Raw genomic sequence first — 27,829 nt, 5'->3', positions numbered from 1 at the left:
TGCTGGGCAGGGGGCCCATCCCTGCTCCTCCAGGACCTCTCAGCACAGCCCTCGTTTGGGCGTCGCTCTCTCCACCGGGGGATGTTTGGCTTTAACCGGGACCCTCCGGGCTCCCACTGGAGCGGGGCTTTGCACCAAATCTGGCCCAAATCTGGCTCCGGGTCAGCCGTGTTTGGAGCGCGAGAGTGAGACTGGAAGCAGCTCCGTCCTGGGAACGGGGACCCGGCTCATGGGGGTCCCTGCTGGGACATTTGGGTCTGGATTGGACCTTTTCCCATCAGCCAGAGACGCCAATGGTAGCAGAGCAGGCGCAGGAGGGTCAATCCCCGTGTGCCGGGGGTCAAGTCCTGTGTACCGAGGGTCAATCCCCGTGTGCCAGGGGTCTATTCCCGTGCGCCGGGGGTCAATCCCTGTGTGTTGGAGAGGTCAATCCCCGTGTGCCAGGGGTCTATCCCCCTATTTCATTGGGGTGAGGGGCTCTGGGATCCCGTTCATCGGGGCTAGGGGGTCTCCGAGCCCAGTTTTGGGGGATTCAGGGGGTCTCTGGGCCCGGTTTTGGGGGAGTACGGGCGGTCGCGACTCCTTCCCGCCGCACCGGGTGCGCCCGGACTCATTTGACCGACGCACCACCGGAAACCCGTTCCGGCCCGGGCCGGGGGTTGGGGGGGGTAATGGGACAAACCGAGCCGGGCCGGGAAGGGACGGGACGGAACGGGATGGAATAGGATGGGGTGGGATGCGACAGGACGGGAGAGGCGGAGCGGAGCGGAGCGGAGCGGAGCCGGGCGGAGCGGGCGGCGGCGGCGGCGCGGGAGGCGGGCGGAACGGAATGCGGCGGAACGGAAGGCTCGCGGGCGCGGGGGCGGGGGGGGCCGCGCGGCGGCGGAGCGGCCATGGCGGCGGGCGGGCGGCGCTGAGGGACCGGCCATGGAGCGCGGGCAGGGCCAGCCCAGCCTGCAGCTCGTCCGCCAGGCCGTGCAGGCGCTCTACCACGACCCCGACCCCAGCGGCAAGGAGCGCGCCAGCTGCTGGCTCGGGGAGCTGCAGCGCTCGGTGAGAGCCGCCGCGGGGGCCGCGCCGAGGCCTCGGGCCCCATCCGGGGCGGGGCGGGAGCGGCGGCCCCGGGGAGCCCCGGGGAGCCCCGGCCCCGGCACTGCCGCTCCCACCGTGCTGTGCCCGCCCTGGCCCCGGGAGCGCGGGGGGAGGGACCGGGGACAAGGGCCTGGAGGGACGGGACACAGGGAATGGCTTCCCAGTGCCAGAGGGCAGGGACAGATGGGATATTGGGAAGGAATTGCTGGCTGGGAGGGTGGGGAGGCCCTGGCACAGGTTGCCCAGAGAAACTGTGGCTGCCCCTGGATCCCTGGAAGTGTCCAAGGCCAGGTTGGAGCAACCTGGGCTCGTGGAATGTGTCCCCGTCCATGGCAGGGGTGGCACTGGATGGGCTTTAAGGTCCTTTCCCACCCAACCCCTTCCATGGCTCCGTGATTAACACCAGGAACGACGGGCTGGCACGGTTGGCACAGCCCTGCGGGCGGCTGGGGAGCAGGGAGCGGCTCCGGGAGGTGTCGGGGAAGATGTGGGCTCCCCCCGGCTCCTCCCGCCGGCCGAGGGGAGGGAACCGAGGGGAGGGAGGGATCGGGGCCGAGGCCTCGTGCCCAGAGCCCTCAGGGACGGACACGCGGCTACTTCCCCCGGTTCGGGGGGTCGGATTGTCTTTCGTGGCCTCTCCTTGTCCCGCTGGAGCTGCTTTGTTCCCCCCTCCCCAGAGCCGGGGTCCCTCCCTGTCCCCCCCGGGCTCCTCCTCCTCCTCCCTGCGCCTCCCAAACCCTTCCCGGGAGCCGGGGCTGGGAAGGGGCCGTGTCCTGCCCCCCCCTGTTCCGGGTGTCCCAGTTCCTGCCCGGCTCCCTCCGGAGTGGGCTCAGCTCCGGCCCCTTCCCACCCCCCAGCCAATCCTGAGACCGTTTGCTCCCACCAACTCATGTTTTTTCCACCCTTTTTCCCCTAAATGCCCTTCAGTGCCACAGCCACATCCCAGTTCCCACTGGAGTTCCCAAGGGAACGCCCACAGCTGGGTTTGGGGGGCTCAGGCAGCTGCTCCCCTCGTTTTTTCCTGGGAAGGGGCTTTGGCCTTTGGGAAGTGCCTGGGGAGGGTTTGGGGCTGTGCCCAGACAGGGATCCTGGGGCAGCTGGAGAGGGAGATTTGTATTTCAGGGATGGTCCCTGTCCCAGGGCCCCCCAGGGCTCACACAGCAGGGCTGGGGGTTGGCTGGGGAAGACCCCCAGGATTTCTGTTGGATAAAGGGTGTCCTCGGGATGGGCAGCTCCCTGCCAAGGGGAGTTTGGGGTCTTGGGGACTGATTTATATTCCTGAGTGCCCCCAGGGCCAGGATCTCTGCCAAGAAAAGCCCTGGGCTTGGTTTTCCTCTGCTCTGGTTTCTCTGGGCTCTCCCCTGTGTCATCCAGGTTGGGTTTTTAAATAATAATAATAATAATAATAATAATAATAATAACAATAACTTAGCTCAGCTCCAGGGTACCAACGTTCCTGCTTTTCCCTTTATATTGTCCTTATGTAGCCTCACCCTGTCCCAGGTTTATTTGCTGGGTCTAAGGACGAATCCCAATTATTTTCCAGGTGTCCCAGGCCCAAGTTTGGGTTTGGGGTGTCCCTGAGGTCCCTGGCAGGACAGGAGGGCTCAGGTTTCGGTTTGGGGTGTCCCTGAGGTCCCTGGCAGGACAGGAGGGCTCAGGTTTGGGCTTGGGGTGTCCCTGAGGTCTCTGGCAGGATGGGGGGTTCAGGTTTGGGTTTGGGGTGTCCCTGAGTTCCCTGGCAGGACGGGGGGTTCAGGTTTGGGTTTGGGGTGTCCCTGAGGTCCCTGGCAGGACGGGGGGTTCAGGTTTGTCCATCAGCCCCCCTGGCAGCCTCGTTCCTTGCCTTTGCTGCTGGTTATTCCTGGGAAATGGGGCCTGCAGTGGTGGAGCAGCGTGAGCACAGCACTGGAGAGCTGGGCTGGAGGTGCACATTGACCTAAATCCAAGGATTTGAGGATCCCTCAGCCAGCCGTGTGCTGGGAGCCACATGGAGGCTGGTTCCAGCCTGGCTGGGGTTTCCCTCCTGCAGAGGGACCATATTCCACGTGGGATTGGCCCTGTCCCGGCTCCCTGAGCCTCCTGGCTGAGGGTTCCCTGCATCCCGGTGTCTGGAGCCTTGGGAGAACGTGCCGTGGGGATCCGTGGCTGTGAGCTGGGCCCTGGGGGTTTGGTGTGACCCGAAATGTGGGATTTGGGCTGCCAGGACACCAATGGAAATGACAAATTCCCGGGTCCCAAGGGTGCTGGTCACCCAGTGCCCAAGGATGAGGCTGCTGGCCTCGGTCTGGGGGGGTTTGTGTCCGGGGCCCTGGGCCAGGGAGGGACACCGGGGGTCTGCTTGGGCACAGCCCGTGGTTAGGAAGCCCCCTGAGGCACTGGAAGGGCTCCAAGGCCTCCCTGGAGCCTTCCCTTCCCAAGGGAGCCCCCCGGCTCTCCCATCCCTTCTCCATGGCAGAGGGGCTCCAGCCTGGGAGGGCTGGGCACTTACTTATCTCCTGACATCCTTCAGGCTCTTCCCTGCCTGTCCTGCTGCCCTGTACACCTATTCCTGCTGAACCTTCCCCCAGGGTGGCATTTCCCTGGATATCATGCCAGGCCAGCGTGGTTGGAGCTGCCTGAGGCGTTCAGCTCTGTGGAATTCCTGGATGTGCTGGGATGGGAACAGCTTCCTGTGGCCATTGGTGATCAGGGCCCATGAATAATTGTGCTGGCTGTGCTGAGTCGGTGGCTCCCAAGGGATTATCCCTGAGCTCTGGGGCTGGTTTGGGAGGATTTGGGTCCCGTGGCCGTCACTGCTGCCGTTCCACCCAAGCTGGGAATCATCTGCCTGTTGGCAGAGCAGAGAAGGGGTCTCACAGGAGGGCTTGGATTGTGGCTGTTGTAGGTGTTGAGCTTCTTAACTTTTTGTTTGTCCCGAGCTTGGGAGTTTCCTGGTGGGGATAAATAAATCCAGAGGGGGTGTCTCCATCAGCAGTGCCTCCGGGTTTCTCTCACTCCCTGTTAGAGGTCGTTATGGGTGAGTGTTGTGCCAGGAATAGCTGGAGATGTTGGAGTTCCTGAGCATGGAACAGCACATGTCAGGGAGGCAGCTGGGAAAGAAGGGTCAGGGGGTGGAGCCTGTCCCCGCTGGCTCTGGGCACCCTGTCCTGCCAGGGGAGGTGTTTGGAGAGGGGGTTATTGTCATTCCCAGGCTGGAATGCAGCTGGAAGCCAGGCTGGAGAGGTGGGAGTTTGGAACAAAGGGCTGTTTGGCTGTTGGAACAAGTGCCCAAGGGATGTGATGGAATCACCCTCGTTAGGGGCTGGAATGAGGACCTGAGATGGGTTTTAGGGGTGCAGAGCTTTCATTCCCACTGGTCGAGCTCAGGGAGGTCCTGGGAGAGGCTCTCAGAGATGAGGGCTGTGAAGCTCATGGACTTGGCTGAAGTTCTGTTCCCAGGTTTCCACATCAGCTGGATTTGGGATTTTTAGCCACGCTGAACCCAAGAGCAGTGTTTGGGGAGCTCCTCCTTTCGGGGTGTGGTGTTTGTCCATCCATGACTGTGTTTGGAACTGGCTTTACCTCCCCTAAGGGCAAAAAAGGAGGAATATCCCCCTCCTCCAGCCCTGTGACCCGCTGCCCTCATTTCCTCTCAGGAGGTCTCTTCTGGAATCCCTTAAAGTGATTTTCCCAGTGATAACAGTGCTGGGGGTGGCAGCGTGGTGTGGGGGAATCATGGAATGGGTTGGGTGGGAAGGGACCTCAAAGCCCATCCAGTGCCACCCTGCCATGGGCAGGGACACCTTCCACTCACCCAGGTTGCTCCAAGCTCCATCCAACCTGGCCTTGGACACTTCCAGGGATCCAGGGGCAGCCACAGCTTCTCTGGGCAACCTGGGTCAGTCTCTCCCCACCCTCCCAACCAGCAATTCCTTCCCAATATCCCATCTCTCCCTGCCCTCTGGCACTGGGAAGCCATTCCCTGTGTCCTGTCCCTCCATGCCTTGTCCCCAGTCCCTCTCCAGCTCTCCTGGAGCCCCTTTAGGCACTAGGAGAGGCTCTCAGGTCTCCCTGGAGCTTTCTCTGAGCTTTCCCAGCTCTCCCAGCCTGGCTCCAGAGCAGAGGGGCTCCAGCCCTGGGAGCAGCTCCTGGATGGGCTCCTCTGGACTCGCTGCAGCAGGACGGGGCTGTTTCCATGGGGGTCTGGGCTGTGTCTGCAGCCCCCTGACCCCACTGAGCCCTCGGTGCTGTTCCAGCCCTGCTCTCTGACCAGGCCCTGGTTTTCCCACAGGTCCATGCCTGGGAGATCTCGGACCAGCTGCTGCAGATCCACCAGGATGTGGAGTCCTGCTACTTCGCGGCGCAGACCATGAAGATGAAGATCCAAACTTCCTTCTATGAACTCCCTACGGATTCCCACGCCTCGCTCCGGGACTCTTTGCTGTCCCACATCCAGAACTTGAAGGACCTGTCCCCGGTCATTGTCACCCAGGTGGGTGCTGGCAGGGGGAGGGAGCTGCTCCCCCGTGTCCTGCTCCCAGCACTCACTCCAGGGCTGCTCTGCTGGGCTGGAGACAGGGATGGCTGGTCCCTGCTCCCAGCCTGGCAGGGGATTGTTCTCCCTCCTTCATCTCTTGGTTCCTTTAGTCACATCCATTACTGAATCTTTGTTTGCTGTTTGGGAAGGAGCAGCAGCTCTTCCTGGGCTTTTCCCTGTGCTCTGCCATGGAGACCCAACCCAACAGTGCCCTGGGTGTCCAGGGGGATTTCTCTGCACTCTTCGCTCCCTTCCTTCCCCTTATCCATACATTCCTGGGGCACAGGGGGATCTGGCACCTCCAGGCTGAGACCAAGGTGCCTGTCTGACTCCTGAGAACTCCAGCAGGGAATGTCACCCCTCAGGGTGGCAGGTGTCACCACAGGGTTTGAGCACAGACAGAGATGGTGGGGGTGGATCCTGGAGTTCCCTGCCCACAGGGATGGTGGAGTGGAGGTGGATTGCAGAGTTCCCTGCCCACAGGGATGATGGAGTGGAGGTGGATTGCAGAGTTCCCTGCCCACAGGGATGGTGGAGTGGAGGTGGATTGCAGAGTTCCCTGCCCACAGGGATGGTGGAGTGGAGGTGGATTCTGGAGTTCCCTGCCCACAGGGATGGTGGAGGTGGATTGCAGAGTTCCCTGCCCACAGGGATGTTGTGATGGATTCTGGAGTTCCCTGCCAGCCCTGCAGGCCCTTTCTCCTGGCACATGCCAGCCGTGCCCACACTGATCCATGTTTTCCCCACTCCCCCAGCTGGCTCTGGCCATCGCCGACCTCGCCCTGCAGATGGCTTCGTGGAAGGGCTGTGTGCAGACACTGGTGGAGAAGTGAGTGCCTGTTCTGTCTCTGAACTCGGAATTGTTCCATGGGCACGTGGCGGGCGGGTGGTCCCGTGTGGTCCAGGAGAAGGAAGTTCCCTCCCTGGATCCCTGATATCCGTGCCCAGGGTGGTGGCAGGAGGGGCTGCCTGTGGCTGTGGAGCAGCTCTGTTCACGCTTCCCTGCTCCCAGCCCCGGGACTCAGCGCTTTCCCTCATCCCTGCTTTGTTAGGGATGATCCCTCAGCCCCTGGCTTTAGCCATGGTGGGGTGGAGCAGCCAGGCTGGAGCCAGTTGCTGTGGGGTGTCCCCAGGTGTCCCCACGGGGTGCCACACGCTGCTGCACGGTGACACTGACACTGAGGTGGCTCCCTGTCCGTGGGCAGCAGGGGGAGATGGGATTTGTCTGGGTGGTGGCACTTGGGCTCGTGGGCTGGGAAACCTGTCACTTCTCTGTTGGAAATCCTTGGGCTGAGCCATCCCGGAGACTCCTCTGGGCAGGGCTGTGCCCCATGGCCAGGGCTGAGTCTCTGGAATCATGGAGTCGTGGGATGGTTTGGGTGGGAAGGGACCTTAAAGCCCACCCAGCCCCAGCTCTCTCCGTGGGCCAGGATGTCCCTGTGGCTCTCACCGTGCTGTTCCCCAGAGCTGAGGTGTCCCCCCCGTGCCTCCCCCCGCCCTGCAGGTACAGCAATGACGTGACGTCGCTGCCGTTCCTGCTGGAGATCCTGACGGTGCTGCCGGAGGAGGTTCACAGCCGCTCCCTGCGGATCGGGGCCAACCGCCGCACCGAGATCATCGAGGACCTGGCCTACTACTCCAGCACCGTGGTGTCACTGCTGGTGAGCTGCACAGCACAGCCAGGGGATCATGGGGTTGTCTGGGTTGGGGCCCATCGAGTCCAACCCTTCCCCAGCACTGCCAAGGCCACCGGTCACCCGTGTCCCCAAGTGCCACATCCACACAGCTTTGAAATCCACCCCTGCCCTGGGCAGCTGTGCCAGGGCTGGACAGCCCTTTCCAGGAAGGAATTTTTCCAATATCCTACCTAAATCTCCCCTGGCCCAGCTTGAGGCTGTTTCCTCTTGTCCTGTGTTTCAGGACACAGAGCTGAGCTGTGTCCTCTGCTCAGCAGCAGCTCAGGTGTTGCTTGAGAAGACTCTCTTCCCCCATTCTGTATTTATCCCAGTGGAGATCCCTGCCAGTGCCTCCACAGCCGCTGGGGCAGCCTGGCTCCACCTGTTCCCGGGATAAGTTTTGTGAGCAAGTCCTCACTCAGTCTGAAACTCCTTTCACCTTCCTCAAGTCCCCACTCTGTGTTGTCCCCACAGCCATCTCCAGCTTTTCCCGGGACCCCTGGGACATCCTGGCTGTCACACTGCTGGCACAGGCAGTGTCACCTCTCTCCAGGATTGCAGAGGGGCAGACACTTCTGTTCCTGCTCCCCCTGCACCCCCCTGGAGCTTTGCTGAGCTTTTTCTCTCTATCCCAGCATTTCTGCCACCTGCCTGAAGAGCCAAATTGACATTTTCTGTGTGGGATTTAAATGTCAAAATCCCTTTTTTCAGTTACGAAATGGGGGGGTTAAAACAGTGTTCCAGGGGCTGTGATGAGGTCCAACATTTCACCTTCAGGACTGAGGCATCAAGTGGGGAGAATGGATCTCTGGAAGCTCTCATGCAGGATTCCTGGGCCAATGCAGGGGATCTGGGATCCTTCTCCAGGCCGTGGCTGTCCACCTCTTCCTCTTTTCCCTGTGCCTGGCAAGGCTGGGGCTTCCCTTGGAAGGATTTTGGGCAGGGCTGCTGGTGGTGCTGTGGCTCAGCAGAGGTGTTGGCCAGCACTAGGAATGAGCTGCTGCCATCCCACATCCCGGCTCAGGCCTCAGGATGTCCCTCAGGGCAGGTCTGGCTCTCAGCACCAGCTTCTCTCTGCAGGTGGTTTGTGGGGAGAAGGATTAAATTGGGGTTTGTCACGTGTGAATATCCCTGATGGCTGTGAGGTGGTCTGAGAGGGGATCCTGCAGGAACCCAATGGGCTGGGAACGAGGAGAACACTCCAACTGCTCTTTCTGCTCCTGTGACAGCAGCTGGAGCTGACAGAGGGTCTGGGCTCTGTCCCTCCCTCTCGACAATCCAGGGCTGCTGGAGAGGGGGATGGTGAGAGCAGCCTGCTTGGGAATGTTCTACTGTGGCCTCTGGAGGATGTTCCTGTTGTTTTGCTGTGGATCACCCGCTGCAGTGGGATCCTGAAGGGTTCTCCTGCCCCCACAGGTGACGTGTGTGGAGAAGGCAGGAAACGAGGAGAAGATGCTCATCAAAATCTTCCGGTGCCTGGGGAGCTGGTTCAACCTTGGTGTCCTGGACAGCACCTTCATGGCCAACAGCAAGTTGCTGTCCCTCCTCTTCGAGGTGCTGGTGAGTGTTTCCTGGGAACTGGGGGTGTACCAGGTGGGGGCACTGGGGGATCCCAGCGGGACTAGGGGGGTTCTCCCCTCCTGTGTCAGGTAGGGACCCTCTATTCCCTCTGGGCCGCGACCAACCCTGTAGAGTGGGTGATCCCTCTCTGCTGGGCAGTGCAGGCTGGAAGGTGCAGTCTGGGAAGTGTCCCTGCCCATGAAGTGGCACGTGGGGTTTGCCACCCTCGTGTTTGGGTATCGCTGGGTTTGGGCATCAGAAGTGTCTGTTGGGGAGCAAACTGTGTCTGTTTGGTGCTCAAATCAGGAGGATTGGGTTTGTGTTGTTTTCCTTTCAGATTGTCAGTAAAACAATATTCCTTTTCTGAGACTTTCTCCATGGAAAGTCACCTCTCAGAGGTGTTTGGGTGTGGGTGTTTTGTCCAGCTCAGTATGAAGAGCTGGAGGTGTGGAGAATCCGTGCCCTGGGCCAGGGCAGACAGGGAATGGAGCCATGGAGGAACTGAGGTTTCTGCTGCAGCCAGGGATGGACAGACAGTCCATCCTCCCCCTCTCCCACAGGATCCCTCGTTTGCATGATTCAGTCAATGACAGTGAGGACTCCCAAGGAATAGACAGTATCCATGCAGGATCCTGCTTGGAGCCATCCCCAGGACAGGCCGTGGGGCTCAGCAGCTTGTTTAGTGTGTTAACAACACTTTAAGTCAGACATTTTTCCTTCCTCCCCTCCCACCTCCAGTGGTACCAGGAACTGTTTTCCCAGTCCATGGACTTCTCATTCAAAAGAGTCTCTGCTCCTTTGTTTTCTCCCTGTTTTCTCCTTCCTCCTTCTCAGCATGTCCTGTCTCCTCCCCAACTGGCTGGGGCTCCAGGGAGCTGGGAAAGTGCCTGTAAATCCCCCTCACACAGTCACCACTCCCAAAATTCAGTGACTCCCCCAGACCATCCCTGGTCAGTGTTCCACACGTGCTTGTGACAAACGGTGTCTCTGTGCCCACCGAGGGCTCCCCAGTTCCCATCCCTCTGAATGGGAGTGGTGGCTCTGTGCCCAGCCAGGTGGTGAACAGCGTGGTGGTTTCCTTGCTCTGGAGCTGCCCTGGATTCCAGCTGGTGTTTTCACTCTGTGTTTGCCAGGGAAGTCGCTGGGGTCTCTTGGAAAGGGTCAGTTTGACCTGGAGTGGCCAGGGAAGCAGCTTGCAGGGCTGGTGGGGGTCAGCTGTGGGGGCTGTGGCTGTGCAGGACTCCTGCCAAATGTTTCCATAGACTCCTTTGGGTTGTAACAGACCTCCAAGGTCAAATCCAAGCATTTGGGGAACAACAAGAACAAAAACCTGAGGGTTTTGTTGCTGTCTGATTTTGTGTTATAATTGGGGCAGCGGAAGGGCAGCTCCGATATCTGCTCTGGTGACCAGGGCAGGACCCAGGGAATGGCTGGAGCTGTGCCAGGGCAGGGTCAGGTTGGATCTCAGGACATGGTCCTTCCCCCAGAGGGTGGTTGGCACTGACCAGGCTCCTCAGGGAATGGGCACGGCCCCAAGGGTACCAGAGCTCCAGGAGGGTTTGGACAACGCTCTGAGGGACAGGGTGGGATTGTTGGGGTGTCCTGGGCAGGGCCAGGGGTTGGATCAATGATCCCTGTGGGTCCCTTCCAGCTCAGGATATTTCCTGATTCCTTGATAATCACTGGGCTCCTGTGTCTTGCAGCAACAGGACAAGACCTCCTCCAACCTGCACGAGGCAGCGTCGGACTGTGTGTGCTCGGCCCTCTACGCCATCGAGAACGTGGAGACCAACCTGCCCTTGGCCCTGCAGCTCTTCCAGGGCGTCCTCACCCTCGAGAGTGCCTATCACATGGCTGTGGCCCGGGAGGACCTGGACAAGTGAGGGACAGGGACGGGGATGGTGACCTGTGAGGGACGGGCAGGGCAGCACTGACCCTGCTGGGGCTGTGTCAGCTCCAAACCAGAGACCAGTGCCAGGAGCACCAGCAGTGGTGGGGCTGGGCCAGGGCCTGCCCCTGCACTTGAGGGGTCACACCCTGACTCCTGGGGGCAGTTCTGGGCACCTCCCAACAGGAGAGACATGGAGGGGGTGGAACATGTGCAGGGAAGGGAAGGGAGCTGGGAAGGGTCTGGAGCAGCAGGAGCGGCTGAGGGAGCCTGGGGGGGCTCAGCCTGGAGCAAAGGGATTTCATCTTCAGGAACTTCAGCCCCCAGACTGAGTTTATGCCTGGCAGCTGTTCCACACAGGGACATCCTGGGTTTGTTGTTGGAAATAGGTTTATGTCTCTGTGTTCTGCCCTGTGGCCCCTCCAGGGGCTGGGCAGGACTCAGCTGTGTCACAGTGACACCGTCAGCCCTGACACCTGGCACTGGGCCTTTGGAGAAGTACGAGATCAACATTGCAGCAAATTTGCTTATTGGAGCCCCGTGTTTGCACCAACTTCCCCTGATTCAGTGTTTCCAGCTGCTGATGAAGCAGAAGTTGGGGTTTCTCACTCTGGCCAAGGCTCCGAGCGCGTTCCGGCCCAGCTCTGCCCTGCGCTGGAGTATTGGCCCCTGAGGGTGATCCAGGCCCTGGGGGTGATCCAGGCCCTGAGGGTGATCCAGGCCCTGGGGGTGATCTGACCCCTGAGGGTGATCCAGGCCCTGGGGGTGATCTGGCCCCTGAGGGTGATCTGACCCCAGGCCTGTGCTCTCCCTGCCCAGGGTGCTCAATTACTGCCGTGTGTTCACCGAGCTGTGCGAGACCTTCCTGGATAAGATCGTGTGCACCCCAGGGCAGGGCCTGGGCGACCTGCGGACGCTGGAGCTGCTGCTCATCTGCGCGGGGCACCCGCAGTACGAGGTGAGTGGGGTGCAGCCACGTCCCTCTGCTCACCTCAGCCCAAATCCCACCCTCCAGAGCCGGGTCAAAGGGGGAGATCTCGCTCTTCTGTCGCCACATGGTCATGGTTTGGTTCCTGTGAGCTGTGGCTCCGGAATGCCCGCTCTGTGCTCATGGGCAGGGCTCTGGCTTAGCTTCCCCTTCCCAGCACCCTGGATGTCTGGGACTGCCAGCTCAGCCCTGAAAACCCTGTTAGTGCTTTTCCATGTGTTAAAGTCGAGCTTGCTGGGGATTTGTGGCTTCTAGGAACTTTGCCCTGTGAGTGGCTGAAATGTTGGTTCATCAGCATCAAAGCTCCCACCCTGCTTTAGGTACAGACCATGTTGTTAAGGCTTGGTCTCTTATCCTTTATTTAATTCTTTATCCTTTTATTTTTCCCAAACTGTTAGTTCACTCCCAGTAGCTGATCTCTGCCTGTATTCAGTGTGTGGCTCATTTGCTGTGGAAGGTGCAGAGCTGTGCAGTCCCTCAGACCCTTTTCCTCCCTTCCCAGCTCTGTTAAGCTCAGTTTTCCTCGGCTACAACCTCGTCCTGTGCCAGCAGTGCTGAGGGGGCCATGGAGCTCTGCAGCTGCTCCTGACCAAGTCTGCACTTGTGGTTTTTGTGCAATAACCACACAGTAAATAAAAGAACCCACAACAAAGGGGCTGTGGAGCAGTGTCCGCTTCCAGCTCGAGCTGCTCCCGGAGCCGTGGGCCCTGCTCCAGGGCGCTCCCGGGTCAGAGGAGAGGCTTTGGCTTCCCAGGGCTGGGGCAGATGTTCCGTGTCACCTGGGGGGTTCCAAACCCTTTATTGACTGACAGGCAGAGAAATGGGTGGATCTGGGGGAGCTGGTCCCCTTGTCACCATCGTGTGACACAGCAGCACCGATGGAGATCTGTGGCACCATCACTGCCAGCCCCCAGGGAGGGTTCCTCCCTTGGGAGCACCAGCAGAGTGGGGACAAAATGTGCTGCTGGTAACAAAACAGTGGATTTCTCTTTCCAAACAGGTGGTAGAAATTTCCTTTAATTTCTGGTACCGACTGGGGGAGCACCTGTACAAGACAGACGATGCCGTCATCCACAGCATCTTCAAAGCCTACATCCAGCGCCTGCTCCACGCGCTGGCCCGGCACTGCCAGCTCGACTCCGACCATGTACGGTCCCTCTGGAACAGCTGGGACAGTGGGATGTGTCCCTGGGATGTGTGTGTGTCCCTCTGGAACAGCCAGGGCAGTGGGATGTGTCCCTGGGATGTGTGTGTCCCTCTGGAACAGTCGGGGCAGGGGATGTGTCCCTGGGATGTGTGTGTCCCTCTGGAACAGCCGGGGCAGGGGATGTGTCCCTGGGATGTGTGTGTGTGTCCCTCTGGAACAGCCGGGGCAGGGGATGTGTCCCTGGGATGTGTGTCTCCCTCTGGAACAGCCAGGACAGTGGGATGTGTCTGGCTGTACTGCTGCATGCCGGGGGCTCTCTGGAGCCCTGGAGCTCTGCAGGGCAGCGTCCTGTGCTTGCAGCAATTCCAGGGAGGAGTGAGAGGGGTTGAATGTGCTGCATTAAACCTCTCTGTCAGTCAGTTCTTGCTTGGCTGCCTTGTCCCTGCTCGGGGCAGTTTTGTTGGGATAGAACTTGCACGGCTGGCCAGACACAGTGCTGTCATCTTCCTCTGTGGAGTGTGGGATGCTTTATCCTCCTTCCCTCTCCTCCTCAGCTCTCATCCCTTTGCTTCCCATCCCTTCCTGTACCTGTCAGAGCAGGATTACACAGCGTGTGCTCGGGTTGGTCACATTTTCCTTGGGCACAGCTCTCCAATCCCTCAGGCAGGCTGGTCTGGGACAGGAGGGCAGGAATGATGGAGCTCCTTAAAGCTGGCTGTGGCTGAATGGGAATCCAAATTCCCCTGAGCTGCCCCCACCCTTGTGCTCTCCCTCCTCTCCCTCAGGAGGGTGTCCCGGAGGAGACGGATGACTTCGGGGAGTTCCGGATGCGCGTCTCGGACCTGGTGAAAGACCTGATCTTCCTGGTGGGCTCCGTGGAGTGTTTTGCTCAGGTGGGTTTGAGAGAGCGTCGTGAGGTGTGGACACATCCCACAGGAGGTCACCGAGCCCTGGTGGCCTTTGGGCTGGGAGGAAGTCACAGACATCTCCTCATGCACAGGGAAGTGTGTGGGGGAACTTGTCAGGGAGAGCGGGTGTGGGAAAGCAGGAGGTGTGGGAGCAGCAGGAGGGGGCGGGAGGGGGCTGAGGATTTTGGGTTTGCAAGGTGAGGGGGTTGAGGACCAGGGGGCTTGGTGGGTGGAGGGGGGGGCTGTGGAGTGAGGCCACCTCACGGGGTGGGGTTGGTGGCCGGACTCCCCCAGGTTCATGGCCTCCCAAGTGACTGCTCCTCCCCACAGCTCTACGCCACCCTGAAGGACGGGAACCCGCCCTGGGAGGTGACGGAAGCCGTGCTCTTCATCATGGCCTCCATAGCCAAGAGCGTCGACCAGTGAGTGCTGACAGCCCACCTGGGCCTGGAGGGGACTGGGGCTGCCTCAGTGGAACAGAGACAGCACAGATATCCCAAGGACATTCCCGTTCCTGGGAGTGTCCCATGGCAAGCTGTGAGACTGGGCTCTAAGGTCCTTCCCAACCCAAACCATTCATTGTGGATCCTTCCACATGCAGATCCTTCCACTTCTGGGTAGACTTTTCCTAGATATCTTTCTGGAAGGTTAAATCACTGGAAGTATTTTTCCTCCCCTGTTATTGGAAGTGTTGGACAGGTGACACCTGGGGCAGTGAGTGCAGCGAGTCCTGGGCACTGCCAGCAGTGTGACAGCCTGGCTGGCCTTCACTGGGCTGGGAATGCTGTTCCTTCCTTCCCTGGTAGGCTGGGAATGCTGTCCTTCCCTTCCCTGGGCCCTGCGATTGCCATTCCTCCCTTCCCTGGGAGCTGGGGGAGTCACCTCTGTCCCTACACATCCCCAGCTCCCCTTATCTGTGTGAAGGCTCATTCTCTCCCATTCCTTGTTCCCGGGAGCGCTGCCTTGGAGCACCGGGGACTCTGCTCCCACCAGCGTGTCCCACAAGGCTCCGGTCTGGGATCGCCCCGTCACCCCCTCCCACACTGGAACAGGCAGTTCCCACGGGATTAATGCCCCTTGTCCTCGTGCCCAGCTCTTCTGGGGGGGTTCAGTGTTCCCTGTGCCGTGTGTGTCGGGATCCCGGCTCCGGCAGCCCCTCCCAGCCCACGTGGCGGCTGTGGCAGCTCCGGGGGCTCATCCGGCGCCTTTCCCGCAGGGAGAACAACCCGACGCTGGTGGAGGTGCTGGAGGGGGTGGTGCGGCTGCCGGAGTCGGTGCACACGGCCGTGCGCTACACCAGCATCGAGCTGGTGGGCGAGATGAGCGAGGTGGTGGACAGGAACCCACAGTTCCTGGGTGAGTGCCCACCACGCCCTGGCCCCGTGTACCCATGGGGTACCCGTGTCTGTGCATATCCTGTGCTCGGGTACCCGATCAAAGGGCTCTGTGACTGACCCCCTGTACCCATGGGGTACCCGTGTCTCTGCACGTCCTGTGCTTGGGTACCCGATCAAAGGGCTCTGTGACTGACCCCCTGACCCCCTGTACCCATGGGGTACACGTGTCTGTGCACATCCCATGCTTGGGTACCTGATAAAAGGGCTCTGTGACCCCCCCCGACTCTCTGTCCCCGCAGATCCCATGCTCAGGTACCCTATAAAAGGGCTCTGTGACCGCCCCCCTGACCCCCTGTCCCCGCACATCCCGTGCTCGGGTACCTGATAAAAGGGCTCTGTGACCCCTCCTGACCCTCTGTCCCCACAGATCCCATGCTCAGGTACCCAATAAAAGGGCTCTGTGACCCCCCCCGACCCTCTGTCCCCACAGATCCCATGCTCAGGTACCCTATAAAAGGGCTCTGTGACCGCCCCCCTGACCCCCTGTCCCCGCAGATCCCGTGCTCGGGTACCTGATGAAGGGGCTGTGTGACCGGCGCCTGGCGTCGGCCGCCGCCAAGGCCATCCACAACATCTGCTCCGTGTGCCGGGACCACATGGCCCAGCACTTCTCCGGCCTCCTGGAGATCGCCCGCGCCCTCGACTCCTTCGCGCTGTCCCCCGAGGCCGCCGTGGGGCTGCTCAAGGGTGGGTACGGCAGGGACAGGGATCCCCGGGATCGGGGGGTATCCATGGGGATCTGCTGGGGTGTCCATGGGGATCTGCTGGGGTGTCCGTGGGGATCTGCTGGGATGTCCATGGGATCTACTGGGGTGTCCGTGGGATCTGCTGGGGTGTCCATGCGGAACTGCTGGGTTGTCTGTGGGGAACTGCCAGGACATCCATGCTGGGATATTTGTGGGATCTGCAGGGGTGTTCGTGGGGAACTGCTGTGGTGTCCATGGGAACTGCTGAGGTATCCATGGGATCTGCTCGGGTGTGCACAGGGAACTACCAGGGTATCCATGGGCTCTGCTGAGGTATCCATGGGGAACTGCTGAGGTGTCCATGGGGGACTGTTGGGATGTCCATGGAGCTGTGCTGAGGTATCCATGGGGAACTGCTGAGGTGTCCATAGGGGAGTGTTGGGATGTCCATGGAGCTGTGCTGGGGTATCCATGGGGAACTGGTGGGGTATCCATGGGGAACTGCTGGGGTATCTGTGGGGATTGCTCACCAGAGTGCTGAACCCTGTCCTCACAGGGTTTGTCCCAATGTGCCCTGAGCCACATTCCACATTCAGAGTCTCCTCAGCAGCTCCCTTGGGGCAGGAGACAGAAATAAATCCTTTGGGATTGGTAACTGTCCCCATCCCGTGGAGCATCTCTGGGCTGGACATGTGGGAAGAACACATGGGAAATGCTCCCAGCCGGGCTGACAGTGGGTCAGTGCTTCATCCACACACGGGGAATCAGCTGCTGGGCACAGAGGGTAGAGAATCAGGAGTGTTGGTGATTTTAGAGAATTGGGGCCCAAGAATGGAGGTTTTAACTCCAGTTTGCTCTCAGAGCATTGGCATCTCACTGAGCATTGGGCACTGTGTGCCTCTTCAGCCATGGCTGGTTTTGGGGATGTACCTTAAAGATTCCCAGTGGATTCATGTGCCGCTGGAGCCGTTAACCCGGAGCAGCTCTGGAGCGTGTGCCAGGGAGCCTTCCCAGGGCTCTGCTGCCCTTGGAGACACAACTCCCCCTGTTCCACTTGTGTGCAGTCCTGTCTGGATGCAGCAGCACCAGCAGAGCTTCTCCTCTCCTTCCCAAAGGGCTTGCTGCCCCTCCCTTAGAACCACACCAGGAATTCCCAGGCCAGGGAGATGTTCCCCCGGCGCTGTTGGCACCGCAGCAGCCCCGGGAATGCCAGAGCTGGGCTGTGCCACGGCTGCCCATGGGAGAGTGGGAACAGCTCCTCGTGTTCCACGGCTGGGAGCCCTGAAACACCTCCACTGGAACTTCCCGGGACCTCGTGGTGCTGCTGGGCAGGCACAGGGACACTGGGGACATTCCAGGGGGCCCGGCTGTGCTCGTGGTGTCCGTCTGCCTGTCCATGTCCCTCATGTTGGCATCGCTTCCGTCCTGCTGGTTCGACCGCGGGGAAACTCTCCCGGTCCCTGCCCTCTCCCGGAGCTGCTGTGTTTGGGAACGTCATCAGCCCACCCTCCCGTGTCCTTGCTCCTGAGCCCCCGTGTCCTTGCAGGGACGGCGCTGGTGCTGGCCCGGCTGCCCCTGGAGAAGATCGCGGAGTGTCTGAGCGAGCTCTGCGCCGTGCAGGTGCTGGCACTCAAGAAGGTATGTCCAGATGGGGGACACTGGGGATTTCAGCTGGGAGGGGGCAGCAGGGACAGTGGGGACAGCAGCTGGGAGGGGACAGCAGGGACAGTGGGGATGGCAGCTGGGAGGGAACAGCAGGGACAGTGGGGATGGCAGCTGCCCAAGCCCCAACCCTGCCATAGCAACTGTGTCCTCAGAGCCAGAGGTGTATCCTGGAGGCACGAAATTGTTTGGGTTGGAAAAGCCCCTAGAGCCTGTTGAGTCCAATGTTTCCCCAAGGCCACCCCTGACCCATGTCCCCAGGTGCCACATCCACACGCCTTTGAAATCCCCCCAGGGATGGGGACTCCACTCCTTCTCTGGGCAGCTGTGCCAGGGCTGGACAGCCCTTTCCCTGAAGGAGTTTTCCCAATATGCAACCTGACCCTCCCCTGGCACAGCTTGAGGCCATTTCCTCTCACCCTGTGCTTTGTTCCCTGGGAGCAGAGCCCAGCCCTCACACAGGATGAGTCCAGGACCAAGCCCATCCCTAAGCCCCCCTGGTTGGGAAGCACCAAGCTGGTGGTGTGTGCTGTGTTACATGGAAAGAGAATGATACCTGGAAATCAATTTCTGTGCCAGGAGCCTTCCTGACCCCACTGTCATGGGCAGCTTCCACCCTGTCTCTCCAGGATGGAAATCAACTTCCATTTGGGACACAGGGCCCAAAAGGTCATGTTCTGACCCAGAACTCCATTGACCTGAGTGACCTTTCCATGCAGACCCAGGAGAACAGAGCACAAATCTCAGGATGGCAGGAGGAGGGAGGGAAGCCTCAGGAAGGGGATGTGCCTGTGGGGCTGCCCTCGCCCCTTGGCTGGCTCCTTCCACCTCCTGCCCTGCTCCTCTGAGACCCTGGGAATGGGCTTTGGAGGGACCCAGGGAGAAGCCTCTGAGCTGTCAGGGCACCCTCTGTGTGTGGCCAAGACTGGGGCTGCTGGGCCAGCTGTGCTCCCTGGGAGCAGGGCTGCCTGTGGTCCTGAAATCCCATCCTTTTCCCTTGATTTCCAGCTGCTCTCTCAGGAGCCAAGCAATGGCCTCTCCTCAGACCCTACAGTGCCCCTGGATCGACTCGCCGTCATCTTCAGGTGAGGAAGGAGGAGCTGGGGCACATCTGGGGCAAAGCTGCTCCCCGGAGCCCTGACCCTGAGTCTGTGCCAGCTCCTTCTCCCCAGCCCATGGGGAATGGGCTGGAAGCTGCTGCTTCCCCAAGTTCCAGCTCTTGAGCCCCCCGAGCCTGTTCCTGGTCCCCTTCCTGCAGCTCCAACCTGTTTCCTCGGCTTTAATCCCAACCCCCTTTAATCCTTGGCTGTTCCCACAGACACACCAACCCCATTGTCGAGAACGGCCAGGTCCACCCGTGCCAAAAAGTCATTCAGGAGGTGTGTGTGAGCAGCTGGGATTTGGGGAGGGGGCTTGGGGGGTTCTGGGTGTGTCATACAGGGTCACTGTCCTTGGGTGTTGGCACATCCACGTGTCCAATGGTGCCTCTGCCCAGGGGAGAGGAGCTGGGCAGTGTTGTCCCATCCCTCCTGGAATCAGGGACTGGGGAGCGTGGGGGGAAATTTGAGTCTTTGACTCCCCGGAAGGGGCCCTGGGTCTCAGGTCTCTGATTTCCCTGCCCATGTCCTGGTTGTGCTGCACCAGAGCAGATAAACTGCTCCAGGCTCCCCGGAAAGCTCCTGTTCTCCCACAGCCTCCTACCTGCACTGGGATTTGGGTGTTTTGGGGATCGGGAGGGAGTTGGGGGGTGTGTCCCGGGGTCGGGTGTGACCCTTCCCGCCTGTCCGGGCCCAGATCTGGCCGGTGCTGTCGGAGACCCTGAACAAGCACAGTGCCGACAACCGGATCGTGGAGCGCTGCTGCCGCTGCCTGCGCTTCGCCGTGCGCTGCGTCGGCAAGGGCTCGGCAGCCCTGCTGCAGCCCCTCGTCACACAGGTACCCACGGGGACACCTGGGACACTGCTGGCACCAGGGGGGACCCAGGGACACTGCTGGGGCACCAGGGACACTGCTGGGGCACCAGGGACACTGCTGACATGGGGGACGGGGACACTGCTGACATGGGGGACGGGGACACTGCTGACATGGGGGGACAGGGACACTGCTGGGGCACCAGGGACACTGCTGACACGGGGGGCACTGGGCACACTGGTGGCAGTGGGGGGCTGGGGGGACCCGGGGGGTCACGCAGGTCATGTGGCCTGCAGACATGTCACAGGGGTGGTGATGGCTCTGGGAGGTGCTGTAGTAAATCCCAGCAGTCTCAGGAATTCCGGCATGAACCCTTGAGGAGCAGGGAGGCTTTGAAGTGCAGGGAAGAGCCAGGGGATGGTTGTGGGAGCCCCATGGGTGTGTCTGTGATTTGGGAGGGGTGTGTGAAACCTGCTCCTTGGAGAGGTACCTGAGCCTGATGGCGGAATCCGGGAATGCCGGTGCTGGGTGTTCCCTGCTCCGCTCCAGGCTCCTGCTCCTGTGCTGGCTCTGGGAGCCACAGCACGGAGATGCTCCCAGGTGTGAGGCTAGACCTGAGCCAGTCCTTTGGGATGTCCTTTGGGATGTCCCTGCCCGCTCTGGGACAGGCTGGGGCACCAGCTCAGGCTGGGCTCGGGGGAATGTGGGATCAAGGGGTGGATCAGGGGGTGACTGTGCCAGGGCTCCTGTCTCCCCAGATGGTGAACGTGTACCGGGAACACCAGCACTCCTGTTTCCTCTACCTGGGCAGCATCCTGGTGGATGAGTACGGCATGGAGGAGGGCTGCAGGCAGGGCCTGCTCGACATGCTGCAGGTGGGGCCCTGTCATGGAATCACAGAGGCTGGAAAAGGCCTCTGAGCCCACTGAGTCCAACCCTCCCCCAGCACTGCCAAGGCCACCACTGACCCATGTCCCCAAGTGCCACATCCACACAGCTTTTAAATCCCTCCAGGGATGGGACTCCAGCCCTGCCCTGGGCAGCTGTGCCAGGGCTGGACAGCCCTCTCCAGGAAGGAATTTTCACTAATGTCCAATCTGTAGAACCTCGTACTGGTTGGCTGGGAGGGGACCTTAAAGCCCACCCAGTGCCACCCCCTGCCGTGGGCAGGGACACCTTCCACTATCCCAAGTTGCTCCAAGCCCCGTCCAACCTGGCCTTGGACACTCCCAGGAATGGAGCAAGGAAGGGGAGTTGGAGGAGTGATCCCAGTAGTTGCTGATGGATCCCTGTCCCTCCCCAGGCTCTCTGCATCCCCACCTTCCAGCTCCTCGAGCAGCCCAACGGGCTGCAGAACCACCCGGACACTGTGGATGACCTGTTCCGCCTGGCAGCCAGGTACCCCCACTCCCCCCAGGCCAGCCGGCCCCCCGACCCCGGGGAGGGTCCCCGAGGGGCTGGGAAGGGGCAGGAGCTGCCCCTGACGTGTGTCTGTCCTCACGGGCAGGTTTATCCAGCGCAGCCCCGTCACCCTCCTGCGCAGCCAGGTGATGATCCCCATCCTGCAGTGGGCCATCGCTGCCACCACCCTGGACCACCGGGACGCCAACTGCAGTGTCATGAAATTCCTGCGGGATCTCATCCACACCGGCGTGGCCAATGATGTGGGTGACCCGGGGGGGCCTTCCTCGGGGGGCACTTCCTCCGTGGGGACATTGCTCAGGAGGCACTTCCTCTGTGGGGACATTGCTCAGGAGGCACTTCCTCTGTGGGGACATTGCTCAGGGGGCACTTCCTCCGTGGGGACATTGCTCAGGGGGCACTTCCTCCGTGGGGTTGTCATCATGGAATCACAGTGGTTTGGGTGGGAAGGGACCTTAAAGCCCATCTCATTCCACCCCCCTGCCATGGGCAGGGACACCTCCCACCAGACCTGGTTACTCCAAGGCCCATCAGCCCCATCATCCTTATCCCATGGTCCTCCCAGCCACTCTGCTGGCGGAGAAGCTCTGGGAGTCACCTCCGGGGCAAGGAGCGTGTCCCTGTCCCCAGGCCCTGCTCACCCCCTCCTCCTTCCTCCCACAGCACGAGGAAGACTTCGAAGTGCGGAAGGAGCTCATCAACCAGGTGATGACCCAGCTGGGGCAGCAGCTCGTGAACCAGCTCCTGCACACGTGCTGCTTCTGCCTCCCGCCCTACACCCTGCCCGACGTCGCCGAGGTGCTCTGGGAGATCATGCAGATCGACCGCCCGGTGAGGGGAGGGACCCCAGAGGGGTGGGATGGACCCCAAGGGGTGGGATGGACCCCCAAAGGGCTGGGCTGAGCCCCCAAAGGGACAGGCTGGGATCCAAAAGGGTCGGGCTGCACTCCAGAGGGGTGGGATGAACCCTCAAAGGGTCGAGCTGCAGCCCTGAGCTGCCCCTGTGGCCACACGGGACCCCAGAGCTCTCTGGAGGCAGGACAGGAGCCACGTTTGGTTCCTCATCCCGAGTTCCTCCGTGTCCCTGCACAGACATTCTGCCGCTGGCTGGAGAACTCACTGAAGGGGTTGCCAAAGGAAACCACGGGCGGAGCCATCCAAGTGACACACAAACAGCTCACCGACTTCCACAAGCAAGTCACCAGGTGAGCGGGGCCGGGTCTCCAGCTGGGACAGCCTGGAGCCTGCTGCTTCCCAGGGAATGGCTTCCAGCAGCCCCAGAGCCCCCCAGCCCTGCCCGTGGAGTCCCTCCTGCCAGGCTGTGCCATCCCTGCTCCCTGGCCCGGTGGGAGCCGTGGAGGGCCCGTGTCCCTTCTGCTGTGACCGGACGGGTTTTTCCGCCTGCCCGATCCCTGCGGAGCCGCGGCCCTTCCCGAGCCACCTCCTCGTCCCGTGAGTCACCGGCTCCGACTGCCGGGCCCTGCCCAGGCCTGTCCATTCCCGGGGCCAGAGCTGGATCCGCCTGGAGCCTCTGGCCAGTGTGGGAACATCGACTCCCTCTGCCCAGCTCTGTCTCGGTCCTGGACAAATCCCGGAGGCCAAGTGCCCAGGGGAGCTGGTTCCTTCCTCCCAACCACAGCCATGGTGTCCCTTTGTCTCTCCCAAAATCTCAGAGCCGAGCTCCCAGCTCCCATCCCCGGCAGGACACCTTCCCCACATCACAAACATCCCCTTAGTGCCACCCGCTGATGTCAGCCCTTGTCTCGCAGTGCTGAGGAATGTAAACAAGTGTGCTGGGCTCTGAGGGACTTCACCCGCCTGTTCCGATAGCTCCGGCTGCGCACGCTCCTGTCTCCCAGGTAAGGCCCTGCTGCCTGCGGGCTCTGTCACCCCCTGGCACAGCGGGGGCGAGGGGCTGACCCTCTCTTCCCCCTGCCAGGAATGTCTTTAAGGAGAAGACAGGAAAGAGCAACCCAAGAATGTGTCCCACAATCAGCCGAGGGCTCTCGCCCGCTCCAGCGCGTCCAGGGCCGCGGGAGGACGGCCCGGGGGTCCCGCCTGCCCGGCGGATCCACCTCCCGGATCTCGGCACCGCCACGAGAAACAGCCCACAGGGGAAAACCCCCAACACCCAACTCCAGATCCTCCAGGCACCGGAGTCAGACGGATCCACACGGATTCGCCCAGCAGCAAAACGAGAAGCTAGAAAAACTTTCTGTGAAATGGAGACAAAAAAAGAAGAGAAAAAGAAAAAAAAAAAAAAGACAAAAAACCAACAAACAAAAAACAAACAATACAAATTCTCTTAGGAAGATGGGGGTCAGTCGGGGGGGCCCTGGGGCGCTGCCCCCTGAGCCCACCGGGCCCTGCCTGGTGCCGACTCCTGGAGACGACGCGGGCAGGACGGACTCTGCAAATAGAGATTTATATTTTATTTTGTTCTGCTTTTTTTAGTTTGTTTTCTTGTTTGGGTTTTTTTCTTTTTCTTTTTTTTTTTTCCCTTTTTTGGGTTTTCTTTGGTTTGATTTTGGGGTTGGAGGCAGCGGCTCGAGGGCGGGCGGGCGCATGCGGTTCCCTCCGGGGGTGTGTAGCCATCTCGAGAACAATAAAAAACAACAAAAAACTGAACAGATAAATTAACACCCTGCCGAGGCCCCTCTGCTGCTTCTCTCGGGGCTGGGGCTGCTTTGTGATCCCAGCTCTGGGGGGCTCCAATCCAACGTGGCCCCAGCCCACCCCTGTTTTCTTGCTGTTTTCCCCCAAAACCCTGGAAGGGGGGGAGGGAGGGGGCAGCCCCCCCCTGCTGTGTCACATCCTGAGGGGGCCAAGGACAAGGGTGGTCACAGCCCTGGCCCCTCCGAGCACCCTCGGGTGCTGGTCACCAGCAGCTCTGGGGGACAGGGATAAGGACAGGGATGGGTGGCCCTGATTCCACCACCCTGAGGGGACAGGGATGGGTGGCCTGGCTCCCCCAGCCTGGCCGGCCGCAGGGCACTGGTCAGCCTGGCAGTGCCGTGGTGTCCCCGTGTCCCCTCAGTGGGGCAGGGGGCCGGGTGGCAGCGCCCAGGGCGCGGCGGAGGGGCCGGGCGGGGGCTGTGCCGGTGGCAGCCGCTGGTGGCTCTGCCAGAGCTGGTGCAGCTCCTTGAACTGCTCCACCATCCTGTCCTTGAGGTCGGGGTGGGAGATCTGCAGCGGGATGCTGTCGGCCGACCAGGACAACTCCCCGGAGAACATCTCCAGCAGCAGCCGGGCCGCCACCGGCACCACCTGCGAGAGCCCCCGGTGTCACCAGTGCAGGGACACCCCCGTGTCCCCCCGGGGACAGCTGGGGGGCCCAGCCCCTCACCTGCACCGTGATCAGCTTCTTCTCCTTGGGCTTCTGGTCTGGCCACTCCTCCCCAAAGCACAGGAAGATCTCGAAGGGGGGTGGGGTGGGGGTTTGCCCCTTCTGGAACTGGATGAGCCCTGAGGGGCCCAAGCCCGAGGTAAGGGGCAGGACGAGGCCTCACATCTGCCTGTCCCCCGTCCCACCACCACCCAGCTGACCCCTCCATCCCATCCTTTGCCCTCAAAGGACATGGGGCCACTCCCCTTCCCCTCTGACCGTTTAGGAAGCCCTCGAGGCTGAAGAGCTTGGTCCTCGTCTCCCTCTGGATGGGGTTGGGGCCGGGCTGGGGGCTGGCACAGGGCCCCGTCCAGAAGACCTTGCACTGGCAGAGCCGGAGGGCGAAGAGGTCCTGACCCTGGAGCTCCAGGATGAGCCCACGGTCCAGCACGTCCAGCAGCTGGTGGGTGTAGAAGCGCTGCTTCTCGTTGGGAATGGCATCGGGAGCAGGGAAGGGCACCTGTTCCAGCGTCAGCGGCCCGAAGAGCTCCTCCTGCTCCCGCGTGGGCTCCAGGCTGCTGTGGAACAGCCGGCAGCCGTGGGGGTTGCTCACCGTGAGGGCACAGACCTGGCGGCCCCGGTACTGGAACTTCAGCTCCAGGTCAGTCACTGCGGGGGCAGCGGGGTCAGGGGGGGCCAGGGAGCACCCCAGGGACACCCCCAGCCAGCCACCCCCCACCCCATGGCCACCTCTGTCCCACCGTCCCACAGCCACCCCCATCCAATCACACCCCCCGTGCACACCCTGTCCTGCCATCCCACACCCACGGCCACCCCCACACCCATGGTCGCCCCCTCCAGCCCCCCAGAGCCCCGGCCCCTCCTCACGTGGCAGCACGTGGGGGCTGACGAGCAGGTCTGGCATCAGGTGCTGTGTCGGTGCCACCGGGCAGGCAGGCGGGGGGCCCAGGGGGGGCCCCGTCTCGGCGAGGGTGGGGGGGTGCAGCTCAGGGGCCCCGTGGGTGCCCCCTGGCTCCCCCTGGAGCAGGGCTGGGGGGGGTGGCACAAAGGGCCCCCCTGAGGGACAGCAGCTGGCGAAGGGGGGGGGCTCCTCCTTGAGCCAGGGGTAGGGGGGCAGCAGGTCCCCCCCGTGCTGGGTGTCTGGGGCAGAGAGGGGGGGTCAGAGGGTGCACCCCAACACCCCTGACACCCCCCAGCCACCTGACACCCCCCACTCACCATTGATGCTCAGGGCTGTCATCTTCTGCAGCTGTGGGGGACAGCGGGTGTTACAGGGACTCCTCGGCCCCCCCAGGAGTCCCCAGCTGGGGGTTCCTCCAAGCCTGACCCCCCCCAGGTACCTGGCTGACGTCTTCCTCCCCACTGCAGCCATAGTCATCCTCGTCCCCCCCATCTGCATGGAGAGAGGGGCAGTTGGGAGGTGCAGGGGCAGTTGGGGGGTGCTGGAGGGGTATTGAGGGGTGCTGGGGACTCGTGGGGTGCTGACACTCCACAGGGTGATGGGTCCCTGGTGGGGGGCAAGTCTCTGGAGGCACTACTGTGTCCTTATGGGGGGGGGGGTTGCGAGGGTGCTGGGTCTGTTTGGGATGTCGGGTCCCTGTCGGGTTCTGGGACCTCACGGGGTCTCACAGGGGGTTTGTGGGGTGCTGGAGCCTTGCAGGGTGCCAGGTCCTTTTGGGTGCCCAGGCCCCTCCCGGAGCCCCCCCAGCAGTACCTGCGCCCCCGGGGGGCCCCTCGCAGAGCTCGTACACGCGGAAGGGCTGGGCCGGGGACGCGCGGGGCCCGTCCAGGAGCAGCCGGAACTCGCGGCTCTTGTTGAGGGCACAGCGCAGGGTGGCCTTCCAGCGGGGCGGGTCCGGGGGGTCCCCGGCCCGGAACCGGCCCGTTTCCTGCGCCCACGCCTGGGGGATGGCGGGGTCAGCACCTGGAACAGGGCACTCCCACCCAGTGTGTCCCTGCCAGCCCAACATCCCAGGTCCCCCTTGGCGCCCTATCCCACTGTCACACCCCCATCCCGTGTCCCACCGTCCTTGTCACCCCCATCCTGTGTCCCCCTCATCGCCCCCCTCCCATCACCCTGTCACCCCATTGTCACCCCATCACCCTGTCACTTCCACCCCATACCCCCATTGTCCCCCATTCTGTGCCCCCATTGTCCCCCTCCCACGTCCCCATTGTCCCCCATCCCCTGTCCCCATTGACACCCCGACCACCCCCACCCCGTGTCCCCCGGTGTCACCTTGAAGATGGTGTCGTGGTCCTGCGGCCCCGGGGGGTTCCTGGTGGCGTGTCCCCAGGGGATGACGAAGCGCCGCTGCTCGGGGTCGAGCCAGCGCAGCCCCGGGAAGCGGCGGCTGCTCACCTGGGCCACCAGCCAGGGCTTGAGGCGAACGCGCCGGGGGGGGTCCATGGTCTGGGGACACCACGGGCACCTCGTGACACAGCCCCGGTGCCACTCCCGGCCCCGAAAGGGGAACCGGAGCCTCCCCAGAGGGGCCGTGCGGGGCCCCGGTTCCTGTTTCAGGGCCGGGAGGGGAGGGTGAGGCCCCCCCGAGGTTGTGGCCCCCCCGGGGGGGGTTGGGGGGCGTCACCTGCGCCCCGAAAGCAGAAGCTGTGGCGGTTTCGGGGAAAGAAAAGTGAAGCCGAGAAGGGGAGGGGACACGAGGGACAGGGGACATGAGGAACAGGGGACACGGGGGACAGGGGGAGGACACTGGGGACAGGGGACACGGGGGGACGGGGGACACGAGAGATGGGGAACACATTTAGCGACATGAGGGACACAGTGAGGACACAGTGAGGACACAGGGGGACAGGAGGACAGGGAGGGACGTGAGGAACTCACGGGGGAGAGGGGACACAGGAGACGAGGGATATGGAGGCTGGAGGAGGGACACGGGTGTGACACACGGGGCACTGGGGGATAGGGAGGACATGAGGCTGGCATTTATGGGATGAGGGGGGACAGGGGACACACAGACCGGGGGGGACGCGGGGGTTACACGGGGGACAGGGGCATGGAGGACACGCGAAGTCCAGACCGTAGTCCCTGTGGGGTCCCTCCAGCAGCCGCGCGAGGGGAGATCCCCCCGTGACCCCCCACCCGATCCCGGTGCCCCCCGCGTGTCCCCCCACTGGCAGCGCCAGTGTGGCACGGACCAGCACCGGGCGCGACGGGTCCGGGGGTGCCCCGGGGCTGCTGCCCCCGCTCAGGGACGGGGCGCTGTCCCCGCGTGTCCCCGGGGCTGCTCCCGGACCCCCCAGTATCGCCCCACCCACGGGAACCCACCCCACGGCCTCCTCCCCACGAGGACCCCCCGGCGGACGCCCCCCGGTCTCACCTGCGCTCGGGGCCGGTCCCGGGGCCGCCGCCCGGAGCTTCCGCACGCGGGGCCGGGCGTGGGTGTGGGGCGAGACCGGCTGGGACCGCCCCGGCACCGCCCCGGCACCGCCACGCCCGGGGGGCATCGGGAACCCCTCCCGTGTCCCCCCGGGACCCCCCACCCCGAGGCACCCTCCCCTGGCCCCCTGCGTGTTCCCCACCATGCCCCCCTGTGTCCCCCCCACACCTGTGTCCCCCTGTGTGTCCCCACGTGTTCCCCCGTGTCCCCCCCATCCCCGTGTCAC

General features: G+C 62.3%; 2 protein-coding genes across 3 annotated transcripts; one reads left to right on the top strand and one right to left on the bottom strand.

Moving 5' to 3' along the window:
- The first annotated feature begins 864 nt into the window (after window positions 1-864).
- Window positions 865-23,496, top strand: TNPO3 (transportin 3). The gene is made up of 23 exons (XM_032688088.1): window positions 865-1,053; window positions 5,366-5,566; window positions 6,367-6,440; window positions 7,116-7,272; window positions 8,704-8,847; window positions 10,551-10,726; window positions 11,555-11,693; window positions 12,724-12,870; window positions 13,656-13,763; window positions 14,109-14,200; window positions 14,995-15,134; window positions 15,671-15,862; window positions 17,408-17,499; window positions 18,532-18,608; window positions 18,842-18,902; window positions 19,318-19,458; window positions 20,193-20,309; window positions 20,738-20,832; window positions 20,942-21,098; window positions 21,520-21,687; window positions 21,949-22,061; window positions 22,626-22,715; window positions 22,796-23,496. Exons 1-22 carry the CDS (start codon window positions 928-930, stop codon window positions 22,684-22,686), a joined length of 2,778 nt encoding a protein of 925 aa, XP_032543979.1. The 5' UTR covers window positions 865-927; the 3' UTR covers window positions 22,687-22,715; window positions 22,796-23,496.
- IRF5 (interferon regulatory factor 5) lies at window positions 23,451-27,633 on the bottom strand. Of its 2 annotated transcripts, XM_032688106.1 has the most exons (9): window positions 27,544-27,633; window positions 26,442-26,615; window positions 25,917-26,103; window positions 25,543-25,595; window positions 25,421-25,451; window positions 25,070-25,342; window positions 24,461-24,850; window positions 24,203-24,321; window positions 23,451-24,123 (listed from the first exon to the last, which is right to left on the bottom strand). In XM_032688106.1, the coding sequence occupies exons 2-9, from the start codon at window positions 26,610-26,612 to the stop codon at window positions 23,890-23,892; spliced, it is 1,458 nt and encodes a 485-aa protein (XP_032543997.1). In that variant the 5' UTR covers window positions 26,613-26,615; window positions 27,544-27,633; the 3' UTR covers window positions 23,451-23,889. The 2 variants fall into 2 exon arrangements, with proteins under 2 accessions (XP_032543997.1, XP_032543998.1); XM_032688107.1 differs by lacking the exon at window positions 25,070-25,342 and having other exon boundaries at window positions 27,544-27,632.
- Between the last annotated feature and the right edge of the window lie 196 nt (window positions 27,634-27,829).

Source organism: Chiroxiphia lanceolata, chromosome 5 (assembly GCF_009829145.1).
Source record: "Chiroxiphia lanceolata isolate bChiLan1 chromosome 5, bChiLan1.pri, whole genome shotgun sequence".
Lineage (NCBI taxonomy): Eukaryota > Metazoa > Chordata > Aves > Passeriformes > Pipridae > Chiroxiphia > Chiroxiphia lanceolata.
Note: the sequence above shows the minus strand (reverse complement) of the source record. Positions and strands in the feature narration are given on the sequence as shown.